Here is a 24,168-nt window from a genome sequence, read left to right as displayed (position 1 = left end):
TGAAAGAGTTTCATTAAAAAACATTTATTCCAAAATACTTAGACGCACATGTGTACAGAACTCAGTGATGTCGCTTTTCATTGTTGACCAGCAGAGGGCTGCATCTGGTGGAAAATACATCCAGAGCCAGAACTCTGCAGTTCAAAAGTATCACACCACACACGAAAATTCACTGGTAGTTTTTACAAACAAATGTATCGCGATGGAATGACTTTTAAGGATTATTGATTAGTGAATTGGTGCAATTGCTACAATTACTGTATATTTATTCCAGCGTGTTGGTTGAATCATATGCCCCTATACCACAGCAAAAGGGTAATGTGCATTCAGAATACATATATGGCTGCCTCAAAAAGCTTTTACGACTTCAAGTAAAAATGAAGTGTTAGAAATTCAACAGTATTCTGTTTTCAAAGTAATTAGCGCTACAACATAGAAAAAAAAACTACAATGGAGCCTGAATTTATCCAAAGATATTACCACATGACATGGTAGTAAAGGTTCATTAAAGTCTCAGAAATTGAAAATGAAACGCATTTGACCCTGCAGTACTTACAGGAAGCGTACCAGATTAAACTTGTATTTATTTTTACAGACTATTACATTTACACAAAGTCACTAATTATCTCCCCCAAAACACTCTTCAAAGTCATTGATCACAACTCCCTCTATAATCTTTGCGCAAAGTCGCTAATTATTTCCCCCAAAACACTCTTCAAAGTGATTGATCACAACTCCCTCTATAATCTTTGGAAAGTACTGTAATGTAAGAGTTTTTGCATGAAAAAAGAGCGAGAGAGTAAAAGAATGTGAGTGTGTGCGACGACATAAGACTATGATGATATGAAACCAACAAGACATAATGGGTTAAGCCTGAGTGAGAAGCTGGTGCGCGCAAACGAAAACTCTCTTTTGAATAAGATTGTGGGTGATTCCAAACATTTTGGATTTGTGAATAAATTACATTTAATTTGAGCTAAACTCAAGTCACTCATCATTGAATGCAAAGGTTAAGACAGGTCATCCTGTTGCAAAAACAGAGTCAGTGAATCAGGATCTCAAGAACTGTCATGATTTCCTTGCAGTAAAGGTGTTCAATGTTACAAAAGTTTGATGCTGGCGGCACCCGGTGGTTAGCAGCAGTAAGCAGAATGTAAAATAAAATCATGCTACACGGTATCACAGATTCTGATTCAAGGGTAGGTTTGGACTTTGCCTTGTGCATTTCTGCAGGTGGAAATTCTGAAAGCAGGTACGTCCAAATCAACATCTTACAATATATCTGGAACAGACCAGTGCTTTTTATGTAATCTACAGAAGCAACAGCCTTGTCTCATTCCAGCTTTTAATTTTACCGTTACCCATTATTAGTGATGGTGCTCATTAGCTTGTACGGTCTTGTATGTCTTTTGTATTGTGGGCTCCATCAACCACGTGTGGTTGGATTTATTTTCCATCAATAGAACCGTTTGCGTTTCTTTTCCTCCCAGCGCCTGTAGAATTTTGACCCACCCACTACGAGTGCACACAGGCCCAGGATGATGAAGAACAAGGCCAAGAGTTGGATTCCACTCATCTGCTTCTCTTTGGAGTCCACTGCAAAGAAAATTAGGCATCGCTTATCACAGTGCAAGTAACTGACTGCTGCATGATGTTCTGAGCTTAGAGACAGTGGGATTGAAGAAAATACAAGAATCAAACCCGGAGGTGACAGAAATGACGTTTTCTTTAGGCGTTACAAGGATGGATAGGATTAGAAATTCGCTCATCAGATACATAGGCAAGGTTAGATGTTTTAGGGACAAAATTAAGAGAACGGAGAGTTACACCTAATTCACATTCATCACTTTTGGGACATTATTTTTGGGACTTTGGCTCTTCTACCAAGTTTAAGTTATTTTGAGCTTGTTTTTTGCCTTTTAAATGTCCTACTCATGTCAAGCTGTGTAGTGAGCTAAAATGGAAGTTCTGCAGGTTGTACATGTGTGATATGTTGAATGAATTAATAAATTCAAAAAACAAAGCATTCACAGAACGGTTTTATTTTGAAATACTACACCTGCTCTACCTATTTGCCAATGCCCGATTTCCTGTATGAGCCGTGTACCGTAATCTCTGCACCATAAGGCACACTTAAAAGCCTTTAATTTTCTCAAATGCCGAAGGTGCGCCTTTTAATAAGGTGCACCTTTTGTGTGGAACGACTTCCAAAATCTATAAATGTTGTGTGGCGGCAAGGACGTAATATGTAGACCCGATGAAGCAATCAGAGGACATTACGTTGTACGTAAAATATGTAGACCGGTGGGGGGGTGGGGGGTAAATCGATCAGAAGACTGTACGTAACACGTAGAGTACATACCTCCACCGCCATTGATAAATAAATACTATTGTTTCCTGCAAAGCAAACAGCATTAGGACCCTCTAAAATGGTATCAACAAAGAGACATGCTTAAGAGGCACAATTCAAGCTTTCTGGAAAGCTGGGATCAGAGCAATGGCGAGACAATGACAAGCGGGAACTTGTCATGTTCAATGGCAAACTTGCCCAACTGTTTAATTCGGTTACAGAAAGTGAGGACTTTGGTGGATTTGCATATGAATATCGTAAGAATGTGAGTCCAGCAGAGTCCAAACTACAAACTAGATTCGGTTGAAGTTGGGAAATTGTGTAAAATGTAAATAAAAACAAAATACAATGATTTGAAAATCCTTTTCAACCTATATTCAATTGAATACACTACAAAGACAACATATTTAATGCTCAAACTCAAACTTTATTTTATTTTTCAAATAATATTAAACTTAGAATTTCATGGCTGCAACACGTGCAGTAGAAGTTGGGAAAGGGCATGTTTACCACTTCGTTACATCACCTTTCCTTTTAATAACACTCAATAAACATTTTGTAAGTGAGGAGACTAATTCTCTTAGCTTCTCATGTGGAATTCTTTCCCATTCTTGCTTGATGAACCGCTTCAGTTGGTCAACAGTCCGGGGTCTTCCCTGTCGTATTTTACGCTTCATAATGCACCACACATTTTCAATGGGAGACAGGTCTGAACTGCAGGCGGGCCAGGGGAGAACCTGGACTCTTTTACTTCGAAGCCACGCTGTTGTAACACGTGCAGAATGTGGCTTGGCATTATCTTGCTGAAATAAGCAGCGGCGTCCATGAAAAAGACGTTAAATATGTTGTCTTTGTAGTGTATTCAATTGGATATGGGTTGAGAAGGATTTTCAAATCATTGTTTTTTGTTTTACATTTTACACAATTTCCCAACTTCAACCGAATCCGGTTTGTATGATTTAAAAGCTCTCAGAGAACAGAGGGTAATAGAAGCCTGTTTCTTCTACCTTGGAATTCGTTCTTGTCGTCACTCCTCTGGGTGTGTAGATTCTCCTCTGGGCTGCTGTCAACTGTCAGCTCATACAACTTCATGGAGATAATGTCATGGTAATCTATATCAATATGCATATGCCAATAATGAACACTAACCTGATCCTCCAGCATATCATTACCGGTATTTATCTTTCATACCTGAGAGTTCACCGGTAGCGGCGGAAGCCCCAAGGTAATTGCCAGCAGGCAAATGAACACCTGTGATGTTGGTGCAGTCTTTCCAAATCCAACCACCACCATCAACAGCTCTCATAGCTGTCATGATCTACAAAGGCGAGAAGGAATCATACATGCATAAAGTGACAGCAACAAAAGGGCCCGAACCTCTAACACGTCTTGTATAACAAAATGGACGTCTAAGCCAAAACCTCTGAGACCAACACATGTATTGTATAATTAATCCGATGTTTATTGTAACAGATCAATTTATTGCTTGTGTATGTTTAAAAAAAAAATATTGGAAGAATAATAACCCTCCACAACCTACGCTGACCGATTCGGCTGCAGCCGTGTTCTCTGTCCTGACCCCGAGAGGGCTAGGTGACGCACAAACTGAAAATGGCATTCAGGATTCCATAACTGCCATGACGACTGAGGGCATCTTTCTGCAGCGCTTCATCAGACTACGGACATCTACGTTACTTTTTCTTTCGATTGTTTTTATGTTGTGTGTTTAATGTTGCCCACTCTGCATCCAATGCAACCTGGTCGTCCTGGAAGTTCTTTCTCATGGTTTCTCATTTTTCCCCAGTTGGGATTTTGTGTTTTTTTTCTTGACCTCCTGGGAGTTAAGATCAGGGGATGTTGTCAACTGTGGCCATGTGAAGCCCTTTGAGATGTATTTGTGATTAAGGGCTATATAAATTAATTCAACTTAATTCAACTTGACACAAAAGAAAAAAACCAAAGACATTTACATTACTTTGCAAAATCAGTCAGACTGCGTAGAATACTCTCTTATAACTACTTTGTTTATAGTCTATGAGTGTTAATCATGTATTGTAATAAAGTGTTTTTGGCATGGAGGGCCAAATGTTTATATTATATTAAATGAACTGCAATTTAACATACACTATTACTGCAGTGGATATTTATTACTAGGTAATACCAATTTCAGAGCTATCATTCAGTGCATGTCATGCTCTCAGGAACATTCAAATGGCCACACACAACACCGGTGAGAAAGCACAGAAGCAAGAGCAATGCTTACCTTTGCAAAAGGCATCACACAATAGGATCATCTTTGAAGTCGCACACGCTCATTTAAGACAATGCGTGAGAGTTTATTAACATATTACCATAGATGCTGATGTTTTGGTTGGCAACAAAATCAACAGTCAAAATCAGGACTTTACTCCTAAATGTTTTTGCATCAGTAGTTGTTAATTAGGGCGGCTCGGTGGCGCACTGGCTAGCGCGTCCGCCTCACAGTAAGGAGGGTGCGGGTTCGTTTCCACCTCCGGCCCTCCCTGTGTGGAGTTTGCATGTTCTCCCCGTGTCCGCGTGGGTTTTCTCCGGGCACTCCGGTTTCCTCCCACATCCCCAAAAACATGCTTGGTAGGCCGATTGTGCGCTCCAAATTGCCCCTAGGTGTGAGTGCGTGTGCGGATGGTTGTTCGTCTCTGTGTGCCCTGCGATTGGCTGGCAACCGGTTCAGGGTGTCCCCCGCCTACTGCCCGATGACAGCTGGGATAGGCTCCAGCAAGCCCGCGACCCCCGTGGGGATACAGCGGTACAGAAAATGGATGGATGGATAGTTGTTAATTAAGATATTTTAATTTCCAAATGAGCAATTGCCCTGTAGTTGGCAGCAGGTTGCAGAGAACAAGCGGTAGATGGTCATCGAGCGACACACGGCAATCACATATTTTTCCATAGGAATTGGCCTATCACGATAGGCGACTTGGATCGATTGGCGCACCACTAGTTTTAGCCGCGTATAATATAAATGATAATGAAGAAAACCATTTGTGGACTTACCAGAGAGGTAAGCTAATTGTTATCATCCCAAATGTGGCCTTAAATTTCACTAAAGACTGACAAAAAAAGGGAGGGGGGGTATAAGCTGGTCACAAGACTGCAATTACCAGAAAAAATACAATGCAAGTTAGGGAGAAAGTACTATGTGACATGAATGACTACAGTGACCATTTCCTCCCAACAGCATTGGCTATCCACTTCCACTTTTCTTTTCGATCTGAAAAGCGTGAATGTGACGAGCATACAGTACATAGGAAAAAATATAAAAACCTTTCTTTGAATTGAGTTTCATACCTTCAATCTGTTTCGGGTGTATCTAATGAGGATAAATGCGCCATCTCTTGAATTGCGAACCTTAGCCGAGCAGCTTCCGAGCTCAGTGGATCGTCCATCACTATCGTGGTCATAAGACAGGATCCCGTTCCCCAGCATCACTGACACACGAGGGTAATCCCACTGTGAATGAGGAAGTGATGAGTTACTAACATTATCTTGAGATCAAAAACACACAACTGAAAGATTTAACATAAAGCAGTTTCCAGATATAATAGAGAATGCTTAGCCCAAAAAATAGAACTTTGACTTCAGGTCATGATGCAAATGTCCTCTTTGGTATACGTAAGCACCTTAGGGTCATACAAATAAATGTATCCTAAAATGAGATCACTCTTTACTTTTAGGCAAAATCAACCCGGGCCCTTGGTGATACCCACAAAAAAGAAAGAAAATGCAAGCACTTACATTATTCTTTTTAAAATTGGGAAACGTGTCCACAAATACTCCGAGACCAGTGAAATTGTTTCTGCTGCCAAAAACAAGCCCTGAAAGCGCATAACAATGTTCAATATTATAGTTATGTAATAAACATTCTCATCTCTGGTGCCGTTTCGGAAAATTCTGCTGCTCTACAACTGTCAATTCATTCAAATGAGTTTTTCACATCCATTCCTGCGTAAACAATTTGTTGAAAATGTTGTCAAGCAAACACGCTAGATCTTTTTGCCTTCAGCTATGCCACGCCAACAAAATGACGACACATTGTTCACAAACTCTTAAGGGGTCCATATACTGATAAACCATTGATAATAGTTGAAAGTAGTTGCATCAAAGCGTAGCATGAACATTTTTCAATTTTGCCACATGATACTGACACTAGCAAGTGATCTAAGTCTCCTACCATCCTCCATGCGCTCTTTGGTTAACCAGATGGCAAAACCATCTCCAGCCATATACGTCTTTCCCCGCCCGTGGATTTTAAAGTGCACCATGAGCTCCCAGCCGTATAACAGTAAAGGCTAAAAGACAACAAAATAAAGACCAAAAGGTTATTTGAGGATTTTGTGACAGAAAATAGGAGATTTGTTCCAACTGTGTTTCAATCCAAGCAGGGACAGAACTTGTATTTGCTCTTGATAAACAGGTTTGAGAGTTGAGAAATGATTCGGCTTCCAGTGCATGTTCAGAATGGTAGGGTGGATTCGGCAGACTTACATTTCGACTCCAGATAGCTCCCTGTCTGTGCGGCTGGTCCGGGGTGAGCCTCACATATTCAGCTGTTACTAAAGCAGTACCCTTCAGCTCCCACGGTGAATAACTTGAGAAGCCTAACACGACAAAACAAAGGGATTTTTTTTCTCAGCCTTCAAAAACAAAGAGCTTATGTGCTGCCATGTTTGCAAAATCACACCAATCAAAGTCAAATTAAGTAAAACCACATTCGCTTACATGAACTCATCATGGGACGCACTCTTAATGGGCATGATTGTCACTTTGATTTTGAACTGTATTCATTTGACTTTCCCTATTCCGATTTTTAAACAAACTTTGATGTTGAGACTGAGTAATTAATTAATAATAAATAAATAATAATTAAATTGGGGACCACTGCTCTAAGGTAATTACTACCAATCAAATATGAAATAATTCATACTGATATTGACTGTATTGACCGAATGTTCCGTTTTGAATACCGATGCAGATAACGACAAGTACACTTGTTATCTTATTTATTCAAAGTGAAACTCACCATTATAAGGCTGTGCGAGAGAATATTCCCGCTTTAAAAACTTCTCCATTAAAGGGTCGTCTGTCGCCATCGACAGCCGTAAAGAATAAAGTACTGTTAACAAACATGTTAAATCGCGAATGTTTTTCAAATGAAACATTGAAAACATTGTGTGGAAAAAAAATTAAAAGATCAAGGCATGATGCTGTCAACTCGCTGACTGACTCGTTAACAACGCGCGTCTTCTCATTTTAGTTCCTAACCAGCTTTGAAGTGCATTACCGCCACCTACCGGACAGTAAAGACATTTCATTTGAGTTACGTCACGAATTCTTCAATCGGAAATGAAAGGGTGGTCCACGGACCGGTTACGTGTCAGAAATATTTTCGCGGACCGGCTTTTATATTATATATTGTGTCGTCTACTTGTATGTCTCGTCACCGTGGGATAGAGGAAACGGAATTTCGGTTTCTTTGTGTGTCTTGACATATGAAGGGATTGACAATAAAGCTGACTTTGACTTTGATATAAATAAATAATAAATTTATATAAATAGATAATGCATTTATAATAAATATATAAATACGATGAAATAAAATGATACCACTGGCATAAAACAAGTATAAACAACATAAAAATAAAACTCACCATTACGTTGAATTAGTGGGAGCACTGAGCTTGTTTCTCAGAAACGAGCCGGTCCCATCTAGGCGTAATCGGAGACAATGACACCCCAAGTGGTTAAGGTTTGTTTTTAAATGCAGGATGCTTGGTCTCCAGGTGCCAAAGCAGTTTTGAAGGCTTCATTGCCTCGTTAGCTAGCCTGTCGCCACATATTATGCAGAGTGGGCTTAGCGCGTCAGAGTCACCTGTGGCGATAAATCCATATTTTAAGTAGGACTCCAGAAATGTTCTTTTAAATGCAGCTTTCCTATTCTTAGAACTCGTAGCCTCTTCTTCCATCTCCTCATTGGGCTTTTTTCCCTTTCCGAAGAAGCTTTTCAAACATCTCTGTTTCTTGCTCATTTTTGCTTGCTTCGCGGGCTCGACTGAGGTGACATGTCACGTGACCGAGACGAGCGTCTTGACCTGAACCGACGGATGTAATTGGGAGAGAATTGCAAATTTTTTTATATTTTTCAAAATAAATTCTTACCTGGGCGGCTCGGTGGCACACTGGGTAGCACGTCCGCCTCACAGTTAGGAGGGTGCGGGTTTGATTCCACCTCCGGCCCTCCGTGTGTGGAGTTTGCATGTTCTCCCCGGGCCCGCGTGGGTTTTCTCCGGGCACTCCGGTTTCCTCCCACATCCCAAAAACATGCTTGGTAGGCCGATTGAGGACTCCAAATTGTCCCTCGGTGTGAGTGCGAGTGCAAATGGTTGTTTGTCTCTGTGTGCCCTGCGATTGGCTGGCAACCGGTTCAGGGTGTCCCCCGCCTACTGCCCGATGACGGCTGGGATAGGCTCCAGCACACCCGCGACCCCCGTGGGGACTAAGCGGTTCAGAAAGTGGGTGGGATTCTTACTCATTTTTGCTAGCTTTGCGGGCTCGACTGGGGAAACATGTCACGTGACCGGGACGAGCGTCTTGACCTGAATTAATTGATCGTCGATACATTTTTTTTTTTTCCTGTGTGGCTTGGCGGCCCGGTACCAAGTGACCCATGGACCGGTACCGGTCCACGGCCCGGTGGTTGGGGACCACTGCTGTACTGAATTCAGTCATGTCTTTTAAGGTATACCACTTAAACGTTAATTTTACATTTTACATTAATTCCTATGGGAAAAATCGCTTCTTCTTACAAACGTTTCAACCTTCAAATGTGATCACAGAACAAATTAAGTTCATAAGTAGAAGTTTCACTGTAATATCATATAATAACACCCAAACTCCCCACAAGAAGACCGGAGCTCACAATCAAACCCATGACCTCTGCACTTTGAGGCGGCCGGGCTAGCCAGTCAACCACCATGCTGCCAACGTATTTTATTTTAAACATACATCATTTGTACAAATTGTTATTTGGCCACAGCAAAAACAATTTCAGAAGCAGTAACTGTGATAAAAAGCAGTTATCTGGATGAAAATACATTGACTCAGCTCTTGGAAGAATCTGTTTCCGTAATCACCCTGCCTCTTTGTGCCTCATAAAACAGTGATCCAAGGTTCGATAAATGGACAGTGAAAAGTCCTGAAACAATTGACGCCAGTTTTGTGTCAAGATCCTGTGAGGAATTAAGGTAATACAGTTTCATTCTATCGTTTACATAAGAGACAAGTGGGAACAGGAGAGATGTTTGTGTCCAACAGTGACTCTGGACATGGAGATTTATTATTCACTTGCATTGGAGAGTTCTAGCTGAAACTTGAAACATCAGCTATCATCTGTCAGCTGTCATGTTACCAATGCATCTTTAATGGAGTGTCCAGTAATACACAGCAGAGACAAACACATCACACAGCCATAATTTGTTCTTAAGCTTTAATAACGATTACACGGTATGACAACTGTGGTAGCCACCTGCTGTGGCATACTTGTATTGTAATCCATATTTGCAAGGTCACAACATACTTTGATATTGATTGATTGAATATTTATTGATCCCCAGGGGTGGGGAAATTCAGGCCCCAGCAGTATCCATACCACAGAGTGGGTATACAAAAGACACACAGATGGCATGAGCGCAACTCAATAGGCTCTCATAAAGCTGCCACACAACGGCGCCACAAAGAAAGTCAGAAAGTGCACAAGATAAAAGCCATCAAAGCAAAAACAAAGCTAAAAGACAAAGGAAAAAAAGTAACAGCGGCCAACCAGCACCCCCAATACAAGAGAACACCCCAAAACACACAAAATAGCCTCCACGGGGTCCATAGACAGGTGTAAGGGCAGTCCAGTTCAACGGCGCCCAATGGACCGTGGTCGTGAATCGGTGAAAAACATCACAAAGCAGGCAAACGTGTGAGCAGCGTCCTGGGCACCCAGTCGGGTGCACGTGCAGATGGTCACCACGGGGCTAGCATGGCGAAAGTCGTTGGTTCCGACGAGCACGAGGGAGCGGACTCCCCACAGGGGTCGCGGCTGCAAGGCCAAGGCGAGGGACCCGGTCATCACTGGCCGGATAAGCAGGAAGCCGTCGTAGAGTTACGCCGGCCTCGACCGATGATCCCGGTCCCACGAAGAAAAAAATAAATAAAAAACATCCGATCCGAAGAGATACCGAGGTGCGGTAGAAGGCACCAGCATCGCCGAATGGACAAAAAGACAGAAAGAAAAAGGAGAAAAGAAGGAAATAAAGAGGAAAAGAGAGAACACTGCTGGGAGGCAGCCACTTACGGCGCCATACCGGAAAAAAATAATAAAAAATAAAATAAATAAATAAATTAAAAAAATATCAATTGGTCCCTATCGGATTAAAGTGACCCATACCTGTTCCATGTTTGTTACATAGCATTTATATTTTTCAACTAACGTGTTGTGTTCAGAAGATCTAATGCTTTCTCTGGCACAATATTCGTCTTAGTTACTATGTGAGCACTTAGAGTTACCAATTCACTCCATCTGCTTAAATGGTGCAGACACAGAGGACAAGCAAATACTTCTAAACATAAATATTCACACTGTTCAAATCAACAGGATTGAGTCAATATTGTCAGACCAGTCAGCAGAGTGAACTATTGTCACTTTTCAATTCGGATGCACTTTAATGGACTTTTCATTCCCTAACTCATTGTGCTGACAAGCCCATTGTCTTAATTGAAATGCCCCCCCCCACACACACACACACATGCACACACACACGCACACACACACACTTCTGAATGAATCACTGAGACTCGCTCATTGTTCATGTTGCACACCAGCAACTGTGGAGACATTTCACCAAAACATTGTTTTATATTTGACAAACAAATGTCCAGAACAATTAACAAGGATATTAACTTGAAAATATTTTTCTGATTTTCAGACCACTTTTTAAATCCCTGATATGCTTCTATTTTCACCACAAGCTACTCTTTGCTCTGTCGACGAGTCAGCATCCTGTAGGCCAGGGGTGTCAAACTAATTTTTTTCGCGGGCGGCATTGTAGTCATAGCTTCTTTCAGAGGGCTATTATGACTGTCAACCCAAATACATGTATGAGCACCCCATATTATATACAGTAAAAGCTACAAAACAAACTGACAAATAACTCATTTTCAAATCAGATGAGTAAAAACTGGTCAAATATATAAAAAAAAAAAAAGATATTATTAAAAGTGATAATAAAATGATGTGGCGAGTCGTATCTGGCCCCCGGGCCTTGAATTTGACACCTGTGCTGTAGGCCAATATAACAAGTCTGGCACTATCTAATCCTGTATTCAAGAGGGCTTTAATGCGACGGGATATTGTTACAATATGTTGTAATAGTAGTGCCAGCATTCATCATTTTAGTGACAACACACTGTTTTCAAATAAGTGTCAGTCACTTCGGCATAGGACCTTATTTACATTCCCAATGCCACTCTCGTGTGATGTGCAGCATAACTGTGCGCATGGGTGGAGTTTTCTTCTCTTTTTTTGTAATTTTATAGATGTACGCAGTTAGAAACGGGCGTTGCGCTGTTGTGGGAAGGAAGACAACTGACTTGCCAGTTGCCAATTTTATTCCTTTGAGAGTCAATGTGCTAGAGGTGCACTTCGGCGCCGCCGCCGCCAGCAGTAGCCAATCTATGATACTGCTGAAGAAGAGATAGACTCGCTGGATTTCATGCAGAAGATCAAAGTGTGTAAAGCGGACAGTGAACGATGTAATGTTGGCCAGGGCAGATGCAGTGAAATGGAGCAAGGACATTTCCACGCAGGGGAATTTAAGAATGACTCTTCTCTCTTAAGTGGGATGCCAGTGACAGAGATTCTCTTTAAAAGCAACTATTATTCAACTTCTGTTCTTGTATAATCTGTTAGATATATGCAATTTAGAATTACCATAAAATCACACTCATCAAGCCAAAAGAAACTTCAGCGTCATCATTTAATTAAGTGCGACACATGGGAAACCCCTCCCACTGGGTGTCTTCTGCAGTCCAAACGTCAGACAGATTTTTCTTCTTCTGAATTTCTGGAGGACTCAAGTTTAGGAGCCGATCGAATACCTAGCGGACCCAACAACAAATTCTGCCGTTTTTGCTCAAAAACAACTATGCAGTTGGGAAGAGGCGCACTTTTTATTTGTACTTTTTGAGACCATGCAAAATCTCGAAACTGCAGCACCTTACCGGAGATTTCCGAGCGGATCGTCGCTGTTCCCCGCCGTCGTATAGAATAATCGGAACCTACTCCAGCTGATGAAGTGATTCAAGCGCAGTTCACCACCACGCCAGATTTCTGCACAGGCCTCGCGAAATGGAGACGGGAGCGGAGACAGAAGACGTGCCCAAATTACATTTGGAGGCCAGCGAACTTTGGAGACAGTTCCATCAATGTTGCACTGAAATGGTCATCACAAAATCTGGAAGGTAATTCCGTCAATTTAATCCAGAGTCGTTACATGTAATTATAATCTGACTACCTTTCCCCCCAGGCGCATGTTCCCACCTTTACGGTTAAGATGCACTGGTATGGAAACAAAAACTAAATACATCCTAATGATGGACGTCGTGGCGGCGGATGAACGCAGATATAAATTTCATCATTCCCGCTGGATGGTGGCGGGGAAGGCGGATCCAGAGTTGCCCAAGCGCGTGTACATTCACCCGGACAGCCCTGCCGCAGGCGAGCAGTGGATGTCCAAAGTGGTCACGTTCCACAAAGTGAAACTTACTAACAATAAATCTGACACGCATGGATTTGTAAGTGCATGGCCTGAGAAGCAATGTGCAGTACAATGATACATCAGTTTTGAGCAGTCGCGATCATTTGAACTAGTTGTCAATCAAAACTTTCTGTGTCTGTCTCTCCCTCTCTCTTAGCATTTTTCTAGCCTATTATACATCAGTAGCTCCTCCGTCTCGTCTGTGGGATGGCAGCTGCCACCTCCAACAAATAAATGCCTTTCTGCCCGCCATAATGAATGAATGAATGAATGAATGAATGAATGAATGAATGAATCTTTATTTCGAACATGATTTAAAGAGTAAAAAACAATAAAAACAAACAACAAAAAATAATCACCGTCTGAAATTGACTGAAATACATACATTTATGAATATACCGTATTGGCCCGATAAAAGACGACCCTGATTATAAGACGACCCCCTCTTTTTCAAGACTCAAGTTTGAAAAAATATTTTTTGAATACCAAATTTAATTTTTATACAGAAAATAATTACAGTAAATCTGAAACAAATGATTATAACAATATATTCGAGAGAAAAAGCATGTTATTTTGCCTCATTCAAATCCTGCAAAAAAAATCACATCCTAATATCTGAACATTTAAATATGTAAACTAAAGTGCAATCACATTTGTAAATGAATGGCTTCTGGTTTTTGAAATGTAAATAAAGCAATCTACTGTGATAAAACAACAAAATTGCAATAACTGCATTAACCATTAAAGTGAAGTCTAACTGTAACTGTAGTCTAGAAACAAATCTGAAAAAGGAAAAACATTGCAATAAAATAATGCAAACTGCTACCGCTATTGTTGAGGAGCCTGAGGTCTGTATAGGGGGTTGGCTCGGATGGTTATGCTCTTTTGGCCCCCGGGTGTCGGTCAGAACACAGGAGGGAGGACGTGGTTCAGTTTTGATTGCTTTACTGAATTATTGGCAAAAAAGTAACAGGCTCATAGGGGCATACAGGCAAACTGGCAAAAGGGTATAGGCACACGTTTGGTCGTAAGGATGTGAGAGCAGGTGTGTGTGTAGTGTACATGGGTGAGTCTTTGGGTGTATGAATGTGATTCTTGTGTGTGTGATTATTGTATGAAGCGTGTGAAGGGTGTGTGGGTTGTGTGTGTGTGTATGTGTGTGGTGTGTTTGTGTGTGGTGTGTGGTTCTGCAACAGACAGAAATACAGCACGTAAGTCAACGCTCAACTTCTGACGTCACACAACACTAGTAGACGGCACACATTACATAACTAACTGCGCGTAATGGTTCCGCTATACTAAATAGCCATAAATAAACTACTCTCGGCAACACACCAAACATAAGTCTTCGAGACAACAAAATACATTTGCTGGCAACCGTTAGTCGCTGTGCTGCTGCGTAACGGCTACTCGTACGATGCGAGGCAAACTTAAAGAAGCGCGCCGAAGCTATCAATGATACGGCGCACACACGAAACATACTGCGATCAGACAAACGGCACAACAGTAGACAGTAGTAACAATGAAATGTATATACTCACTTTGTGTCAAAGACGCACACGATCACAGCAACATACTCAGTCGATACCAGCAACCTTTAACATACCGCTGCGCACAAGCTCCAACAATCGCGATAAGCTGATGTAACTCAAGCGAGACTTAAGGCGCGGCGACGTAACTTTGCTTTAAAGATATCTGGCGCCATCTAGCATTGCAAATGGTTATAATGTCTAGACCCCGAATGTAAGACGACCCCAACTTTTTCAGTCTTATTTCAATGCAAAAAACTCTTATATTCGGGCCAATACGGTATCTAATAACTGTTGATAAATGTTCAATAGACTACAAAAGGCAGTAACTAAATGTAAACTGTCAAATATGTGTAATAAATAAATGTAATTATTGAGAGTTGTTACTGCGTAGCGGACAAGAATTAAGCTATTCACGTGACATCATAAAACCTACCAGGGAATGAAGAAGATGAAACCTGTGCTTATAGGGTGTTATCTTCTCCTTCCTTCCGAACTAAATCTCCTGACACTTCTTTGCTATCCCATGTAAAAGTTTATAGAGCTACTATTTGGATTGTACGAGTACGGTCGCTGAGTCTTTTCCCTCCATTTGAAAACAGAAGTAAATTTGTCTATTTCATTTGTAGACCATCCTCAACTCGATGCACAAATATCAACCAAGATTTCACATCGTAGAGGCAAACAATATCCTGAAGCTGTCTTGCAGCAGCACCTTTCATACTTACATCTTCCCTGAGACAGAGTTCATTGCAGTTACAGCTTATCAGAATGACAAGGTGAGGTCTGTTAAAAAAAGAAATCTTCTTAAAATGGTGATTTATTGATTACCGACCAGATGACATCGTTAAATGTGACTATTTTTTCTTGCCAACCATTCAGATCACTCAGCTGAAAATAGACAACAATCCTTTCGCAAAGGGATTTCGCGACACAGGAAATGGTAAAAGAGAAAAGAGGCAGGTTATTTTTTCTTTATATTATGAAGGCGAAAAGTCCACCAACTCTTCAGATTGACTGTCATATATGCTTGCGCATTCTGCAACTAAATATTTTTGACACCATGTATGTTCTGACATTGATTGATTGATTGATTGATTGATTGATTGATTGATTGATTGATTGATTGGTCGATTGATTGATCGATTGATTCTTTTGATGTCAATAATGTCATAATACTGTTCTGAAATAGTTCAAATTGTTGCAATGATGTACTGCTTTGAAGATGAAGTCAAACACCAAACTTATATTGATATGTTCTGTGCAGCCCAACTAGTCGAAACACATTCTTCTGATTCATATTTGTTTGTAGAATATGAATCAAAGAGGCAAAATTGACCTGTTTTCATCCATCTCAGGGAGTGGCCATTTTGCCAATTGCTGTCGACTGAAAATGACATCAGAGCAATTGGGATGTCATTTTCAGTCGGCCGCCCCCTGAGATGGATGGAAGTGGGTAATTTTTGCTGCTTAACTCATATTCCACAAATGTGTTGAGACTAGTAGGGGCAAAGACACCATATTACTGTAAAGATAAAGGGTTGACTTCCCTTTGAAAGTTTTCTGCTTGACCCTGCATTTTACTTTGCATTTGACTTTACATTTTTCATTATTATTCTACAGGAAGCTACCAGATTCATCAACAAAGTCAAAAGAGATGCGAATGACTGTTGTGAAAGGTCAACCTGCTAAAGATTGTTTTCTACAGTATTCCCCCAACTCAAAATCATCAGGTGCTGCTGCTTTTTGTATTGTGTTTTTATGAGTCTCTATAGCATAAATATTCTATTAATTCTACTCTTCATTTTTGTTCCTACAAGATGCTCAGGACAGTGACAATGAAAAAGAACATGGAACCTGCAAAAAAGCTGAACTGAGGATTTCTCCAGGAAGGAGACCAAGTCTGATTGATTGTTCTGTTCGGCAAGACTCTGAGCAAAATGAGATTCGTCGCTGTTCTCATTCAGAATTAGAGAGACATCTTCAGGACTCAACAACTGGACGGAATTCTCTCCATTCTTCCAAGTTAAACAGCTGGTACAGCGGCACCCAAATGGACAGAGTAGCGTGTTCTGGGCAGACCTTGGTGACGCCCGTCTGGGGTCCAACGTCACTTGGATGTCCTCAACAGAATACATTTCTTTTGCAGGTATGGTCACATGGTTGAGATTGGACATACTGCACTGTTCTGTGACTTCAATCAGATAGCTCACAAAATAAGCATTGCAAATTGGTTTAGTCGTTATCAAAAGACATTCATTCTACATAACCAATCTATGGAAAGCATTCAGGGGGGTTAACATGTAGTACATACAGTATAGTGACTTCTTTATCAACATAATTAGATGGAGACTGCTGTTGAGCTGAGAAAGAAAGAAATTATACCATTGCATTATTACATCATCCTTCTTGCATCATTGTCATTGTCCATATTCTATGTTCTATTTGTTTACAGAACTTGATGAGTCTGTCGTACTTGGGTGGCTTTCTGTTCTATCCCTACTCCACCTTCAGTTCATCATCAGCCCATTACCCGGTCCCACCAGTGCAGCCCAGAATGGACCTTCCCCACTCAAGTATGACAAACTGGGACTATTTTTCTTCTCCAATAACATGGCCACCTATTCCGCCTGTGGCTGATGGGTTCCAATATTTGGAAACCGATTGGCTAACCCTAAAACAAAAAGACACTGGATGAAGGGGAGACTGTAAACCAGGAGACAACCTGTGCACAAGCAGAAAGACAGTTGTAAACACTGACGACAAATGCATGCAGCCAACCTATTTCCAAACCATTATTCAAGTTTTATTTCACTTCCAATTCTCCATATTGGCTTAATTGGTTTATGATCACTCTTTTTCCCCTTTGGTTGGTGAAATAAAAATTGGTTTGCCTGCCTCCTGCCATTTATTGTGTGAGTCTAAAAAAACTGTCTGTGACAACTTAAGTGTGGTAAACATGGTAAAAACATGGCAATGTGTTTTTAGAACAAATTAATGGTGGCTGATTTAAAGACAGAAAAATGGAAAACCTCTGCATGTTCATGGAAATGGGAGAGATTCGTGTACTCAATTAAACAATTACCGTAATTTTCGGACTATAAGTCGCACCGGAGTATAAGTCGCACCAGCCATAAAATGCCCAAAAAAGTGAAAAAAAACATATATATGTATATAAGTCGCTCCTGAGTATAAGTCGCCCCCCCACCCAAACTATGAAAAAAAACGCGACTTATAGTCCGAAAATTACGGTATGTACTACACACAGATCATCTTTTCAACATAATGTGATTTTTAGGGACAGACAGTATATCTGGCTTTCTGGACTAGTACTGTATGGTTTGGTGTGTTCCAAACATACCTCAGCTCTCTCAAGGATAATGCTTTTGACCATGGTGTGCAGGCGAACGGGGTCAGGAAGTTATTTGGGCCCTTCAAATAGAGACGCAGCAATCAGTTAATTTTATTCATGGTAATACATCCCAAAATGCACATTGTCAATGTGTTTGACTTTGTTCATGATATGTAGTTAAAGACTGAATTTCTGTATCACAGTTAATTTATTATTTTGTATGCAACGGAAACAGATCGGAATAAAAAAGTTGGTTTTGATTTACCTGAACAGTATCGAATTGTTGTATTTGGAAATGTCCCATCCTTGGTCTTTATCATACCTCATGTACGTATAGAGCAGGGGTAGGTATCAAACTCATTTTTTTCGCGAGCCGCATTGTAGTCATAGCTTCTTTCGGAGGGCCATTATGACTGTCAACCCAAATAAATGTATGAGCACCTCATATTATATACAGTAAAAGCTACAAAACAAACTGACAAATAACTCGTTTTCAAATCAGATGAGTAAAAACTGGTCAAATATAAAAAAAAAAGACATTATTAAGTGAAGACAATTTGCAATTCTAGTGATGACACACGAATTTGATGCACAAATTATCTTCGCGGGCCACATAAAATGATGTGGCGGGCCGTATATGACCCCCGGGCCTTGAGTTTGACACCTGTGGTATAGAGAAACATACGTATTCATACGGGTATAAATGGGTATGAATTGGTTTGATGCTTCTTATGATTTGTTTCTTTGAGTTAAATTAACTTGAATAGTTAAGTAAATTGATGGGGTTTTTGGGGGGCTTTTACGCGTTACATATTAACCAGCATGACGTAAACTACAGCTGTACCAAATCAAATAATATTCCTTGTAAGTGAAAAGTCCAGGCATATGTTGCATAAAACTACATTGTATAAAATACCTGTACACATTTTTAGTTCAATTAAATAGCAGCTGAGTGAAAATAGGATAGACAGACACATTACAATAATCTGCTTCAATTTTCACTTATAGCATGTAAACTGTATTCATTTAAAAACGTGCTTGTCTTTTGAGGGGCTTGGGATCCAGAAATCGTCTCAAACTGCATAGTAACATACTTGCATGGGGTTTCTAATATTATAACCCTGCCCGTCGTATTACCAAATTGGTTAAAATAAAAGAAAAACAGAAACTGGACCAAGAGCGTAGTGGACAATTTATTTCAGCAGGGGGCAGTAATGAAGTTAAAATGCATCACAAGACCCCGTTTGATTCCAAAGAAGAAGAAGAGGTACACAAACAGTCGATGGACATCGATTTAGCTCATGATGGTGGCTTTTGATGCGTATGACAATTTATTCGCTGTTCATGTTGTTCTTTGACGGCGATGATGATTTCAGTAAGCTACATCTTGCTGTGTGGACAACTACTCCTGTTACTGACAGTAATTCTTTTGCAATGTTTGGAAGGGATCCATTCCCACAACTCGTCCACCACAGACGCAGCTACCGGTTCATCTGTTCCTGGTTCGACAGTACTTCCTTTCTCCGAACAGACCCCAGAAACTGTCAAATATGATGTACCAGTTGAAAGTACGAATTACACAGATGCATTTGAGTACACGGCTCAGTCACCGGTCGTCCTCTGCAGTTATTTGTAAGTAGCCTCGCTAATGCTCACATGCTAACACAAGTGCTTCCTCAGCAAACTTAAAGCAGTCGGATGATTACAGAAGATGCATTAAATACTCTGGTTTTTTAATATTGTATCGGACTGTACTTCTTTTGTGTTTGTATCACTGCAGCTACACAGTGCAAAACACACAAACGTTTATGAAGGTGTCAATCAAAAATGCTATCCAGAATTATTGTTTGGTCAACAATGATTGTCACCTTTCATTGCTCACAATCTCACCACTGATGTGTTTCTTGATAAAGGCCGGAGGAGTTCATCTACTGTCAGGACCCTGTAGATCATGCTGGGAATCTTAGCGCATATCTGGAGATGGGCCACGGGTGTGTAGGGGTGAGTACAATATATAGCCCAAAGTTGTGGTCATTAATTAAACATGGTCTTAGCATGGGAAAGAATGTCATACTTTTCTTTTTTTAAAGAACTGTTTCTTGGATGGAATTGTATTATACTGTACTAGTATATACATTTGTTTGTTCTCACCCATTGTCAATGAGTAAAGGATAAAAGAATCGATGAATGCAGCATGTCCACGTTTGTTGTACTGTAAAGTAGTGTGATCAATTTATTAATTTTGTTTGAAATGTTTTCATTTTTATAATTACATACTGAGAGAAATAATTCCTTCATAACTTCATTTATTTATGTATGTAGGCTCTCTTGTTCATCTCAAATGATGAGTTTGATTAGCTTTAGATTAGATTAGATTATTCTTTGTGTGTCTTGGCATGTGAAGAAATTGACAATAAAGCAGACTTTGACATGTACATCTGAGCACAACTTTAACATGGGCTTTGATGTTATCACATTAACATGACCTGATTCACTGTTTTTATTGATAGTGGGGAGGCCAGACTAAGAAAGAAGTGAACCACACACCGGTTGTCTGCACTGCACTTGATGATATTGAATGTGCCGGGCCCAGAGAATTCCTGAGAGGGAATGTACCATGCATCAAGTAAGATTGTGGATACATTTCTTCATTGCACCTTTACAGACTCCAGTTTTTTTAGATTTGTGTTTGACAAACCCTGTCTAAACCCTTTTTCTTTATCGTCAAAACTATACTATCTACACTTTTGTATATTATTTATTGCATCGTAGCATCTTTTTAATTACAGGGATGAGAATTTTACGCAGCTGGCCGGGCAACGTTAGCCTTGGCGACTCGCGAGCATTCGCCCGACGGCATCTTTAGGCACATCTCAAGGCAAAATTAGTTAAGCTGTGAGTAAGGAAATTGGCTTGCCTCTGTAAACCTAACTCCCTGGCAGCAGTGATGCGACAACATCCGCCTTATTTTCGGCAGCATTTTGGCGCTACTTTCGTCACATAATTTCCACTTGTTAACTTAACTTAGGCGGAGGACTAGTGTTTTTACACCGCCACAATGTAAATTTGTGATTGGGGTTGCCATCACTTGGAGATGAGTTATTTAGTTAGATAGATCTAGGGCCTACTCAGCAAAAGTTTTCGCCAGCATGAGGATCGTGCCAGAGAAATAGACAAGCTGAACGGGAAGAAAGATTAAAAAAAACCTGAAACAGAATCTTCTTCGATGAGAAGCTGTTGTGCTAGACTCTTTCCCCTCTTTGTATCTAATCTCTTAATTTGCTATTGATAATTTCTCTGCCTTTTGTATTTCAAACTCCAAGATAAATCATTAGGTCATTGCCATGCCATCAGGTGTTTCCATGAGAGGGCAATGTTTCCAAATGACAAATCATGAGGTGATTGCCATGCCATCAGGTGTTTCCACTAGAGGGCAATGTTTCCAAATAGATCATGCATTTAACCCATTGTTCGCTTCATCTTTTCTTTTCTCCTGTGTTGTGTGTTCATCAGCAGCATTTGATCATATTCACGCCAAAAAACCCATAATAACTCATAGCTCATTTTATACATAAGAATTTGATTTCATTTTATCCATGAAAAATGTGTAAATGTTTAAACAGTGTAGGAGAAAGATACACAGATGTAAGTAACGTCAAATGTTTTAAAAAAAAAAAAAATAGTGTCCAACTGTCCATAATCTCCTTTATGTTGGTAGTTGATTCGGGAGTTATAAATTTAATAGTTCATTTATCACATATTTTTAAAAAAGTGAATGGTCTTGCACTAAAACAATTGGAAATTAATACAGTCAATGATGCTGCTCACTCTATACTAAGTGGTCTTTTCAAGTAAAGTTTTTATTATTATTATTATTATTTTTAATAGTAAATGTATTGTTGTCTTTGTGGTACCTTGATTTAAAAAAGGTAGTTAAGACAGAATGAGATGATCTAATGTTGCAATGTTGAGTTTTGCTTTAACAAAAACAATATATAACCGTTTTTCACTGGCCAATTTAGGAACTGTGGTGAATATAAATGTTGAACTACACAAAACAAGGTGACAGAGAGGATTTTTTTTTAGGAATTGAAGTTCGCGCTTTTTTTTTTATTTTTATTTTTACTTGACTTCCCTTTAAGCCAATGAACATGTGAAGAGAAACTTGTGTTTCTGTCAGCATACATTTAAGATTCAAGAGGTTTTTTTTACTCTATAAACCAAAATGTTTTACACTACACTAGCATAACACATCTTTTGGAATATGGTTTGAAATAATGTTTTCACCAGAGCTAAGATTTAGCTGTGGTTTTAATCCACCAGACTAAACGTCTGGCCAGTCAAATTAAATTTTTTGAAGTTGCATGTTTTCTCTTTTCGCAGATACACCGGCCACTATTTCATCACCACTCTGCTGTACTCGTTCTTCCTTGGTTGCTTCGGTGTTGACCGCTTTTGCCTGGGCCACACGGGGACAGCGGTGGGGAAGCTGCTTACACTTGGAGGCTTAGGAATCTGGTGGTTTGTGGATCTGATTCTGCTTATTACAGGTGGTTTGATGCCTAGTGATTATAGCAACTGGTGCACTTACTACTGATCAGAAGAGCAATGCCTCAAATTGGACATTCCCAGTTCTATACACCACATGCTTCAGAGAACAGCAATGTTTTTTCAGGCTGCTTCCAAACTACCCAGCTGCAGTCCTGTAAGCTTACCTGGGGAAACATCACCATACCGTTGTACCACTTGTGCTTTCCTCATGAGAAAAAGATACAGTCATATGTATACGTAAGTCAGTCAAAAGACAAGCAAAGAACTACCATTGAATCTTCCATCCATAATTTCTGCGATGCTGAACTACTTGAATGCATTTTAAAGTCGCAAAGTGCAGATGTTAGCATAACATACATTTTGTAACAATTTGATGGAATATATGCACTTTATTCCAAAGTCAACCGAGGTTGGCCTTCACCTGTGTTGGCTGCAACAAGTAAATTGATTCGCATTGCTGCAAGATGCATGTCAGTTGGGTTTTTAACTTCAGTTTGACATCAAATGAAAACATAATATTGCTCGCAGAGATGAAATTTCCATCTGTGGCAACATCCGTCAAGTAACATCATTTACAACTTCTAATGACTTGAGACCGACGGTTGCGAGCTTCTTCCCTTGCGGGCAGATTGCTTTGCCTCACTATTTTACCTCATACATTTCACCAAACATGCGGGAAGTACAACTGCAGGGGAAGATGGCTAAAGTGGTTTCCTCATCTCCTTTTCTGGTTGTCTGTAAATTGGTGGCTATTGCGTTTGAAAATAATGTGTTAAATGTGTCCAACCGAGTTGAGGTGAAGAAAATGATGTTCAAGTTCCACTTTCTCTTTTGTATTTGTTTCATGGAACGTAACAAAATGTGATTGCACATGTCTTTAGTAGAAAACATGTTCTAAACTATCCTATCCCAGTTAAAAGGGTAAATTCATAGCCCTGCTTAATTTTGGAATTGTTGTGTTTGTTATACATTCATTCAAGTTGATGTGATTGAATCTGCTTAAGTATTGGTTTAACAATGTTTATTTCTCAAATACAGTAATATATGTTGGCTAATTTATCCTTAGTATGAAATAATGTAAATATATTGTCGCTGACTATGTAAATATAAAAATAACTACCCAACTGTTTTATGTTGGATTTTTCTCTGTTCTCTACAATATTAAAATAAAGATTCTTGTAGTTCTGTGATTTTTTTTTCTTCTCTTTTGTGAATTAATAAGATAACCAGAATGTATTGTCTTCACTCTTGATTAGAACATGATCTGATACATTATGTGCTCATCACAGCTGTGTGTGTTCCCAGAAGGTGCTCCAGTTTCCCCTCAGTGTAAAACCATGCATGGAGTGACAAAAACATGTTCAGAAGACACTGCTTAGAGTATATTTTCATGCAATTACCACTATTTATGAAGTTGGAACCCCAGATCCAATCGTGCAGATGCATCCATCCATCTTCTACCGCTTATCCAGAGTCGGGTCGAGAGGGCAGCGGGCTTCACTGTTGAAGCCCAGTCACTTTATCCAGCTCATCCCGGAGGATCCCAAG

At 40.1% G+C, this 24,168-nt stretch overlaps 3 protein-coding genes across 3 annotated transcripts; 2 read left to right on the top strand and 1 right to left on the bottom strand.

Annotated features, from left to right (window-relative positions):
- Positions 1-824: 824 nt before the first annotated feature.
- lman2lb (lectin, mannose-binding 2-like b) lies at positions 825-7,544 on the bottom strand. The gene is made up of 8 exons (XM_037258830.1): positions 7,410-7,544; positions 6,875-6,987; positions 6,561-6,678; positions 6,125-6,204; positions 5,678-5,839; positions 3,542-3,668; positions 3,358-3,462; positions 825-1,596 (listed from the first exon to the last, which is right to left on the bottom strand). The coding sequence occupies exons 1-8, from the start codon at positions 7,477-7,479 to the stop codon at positions 1,457-1,459; spliced, it is 915 nt and encodes a 304-aa protein (XP_037114725.1). The 5' UTR covers positions 7,480-7,544; the 3' UTR covers positions 825-1,456.
- A 5,071-nt stretch (positions 7,545-12,615) lies between these two features.
- Positions 12,616-17,357, top strand: tbx3b (T-box transcription factor 3b). The gene is made up of 5 exons (XM_037259408.1): positions 12,616-12,892; positions 12,958-13,225; positions 15,347-15,496; positions 15,600-15,680; positions 17,232-17,357. The coding sequence occupies exons 1-5, from the start codon at positions 12,780-12,782 to the stop codon at positions 17,355-17,357; spliced, it is 738 nt and encodes a 245-aa protein (XP_037115303.1). The 5' UTR covers positions 12,616-12,779.
- A 1,960-nt stretch (positions 17,358-19,317) lies between these two features.
- On the top strand, positions 19,318-23,810 carry tm2d2 (TM2 domain containing 2). The gene is made up of 4 exons (XM_037258832.1): positions 19,318-19,701; positions 19,983-20,070; positions 20,580-20,695; positions 22,453-23,810. The coding sequence occupies exons 1-4, from the start codon at positions 19,433-19,435 to the stop codon at positions 22,664-22,666; spliced, it is 687 nt and encodes a 228-aa protein (XP_037114727.1). The 5' UTR covers positions 19,318-19,432; the 3' UTR covers positions 22,667-23,810.
- The last annotated feature ends 358 nt before the right edge of the window (positions 23,811-24,168 follow it).

The sequence above is a fragment of the Syngnathus acus genome, chromosome 9, assembly GCF_901709675.1.
Source record: "Syngnathus acus chromosome 9, fSynAcu1.2, whole genome shotgun sequence".
Classification (NCBI taxonomy): Eukaryota; Metazoa; Chordata; class Actinopteri; order Syngnathiformes; family Syngnathidae; genus Syngnathus; species Syngnathus acus.
This window is presented reverse-complemented; position numbering and strand designations above follow the sequence as displayed.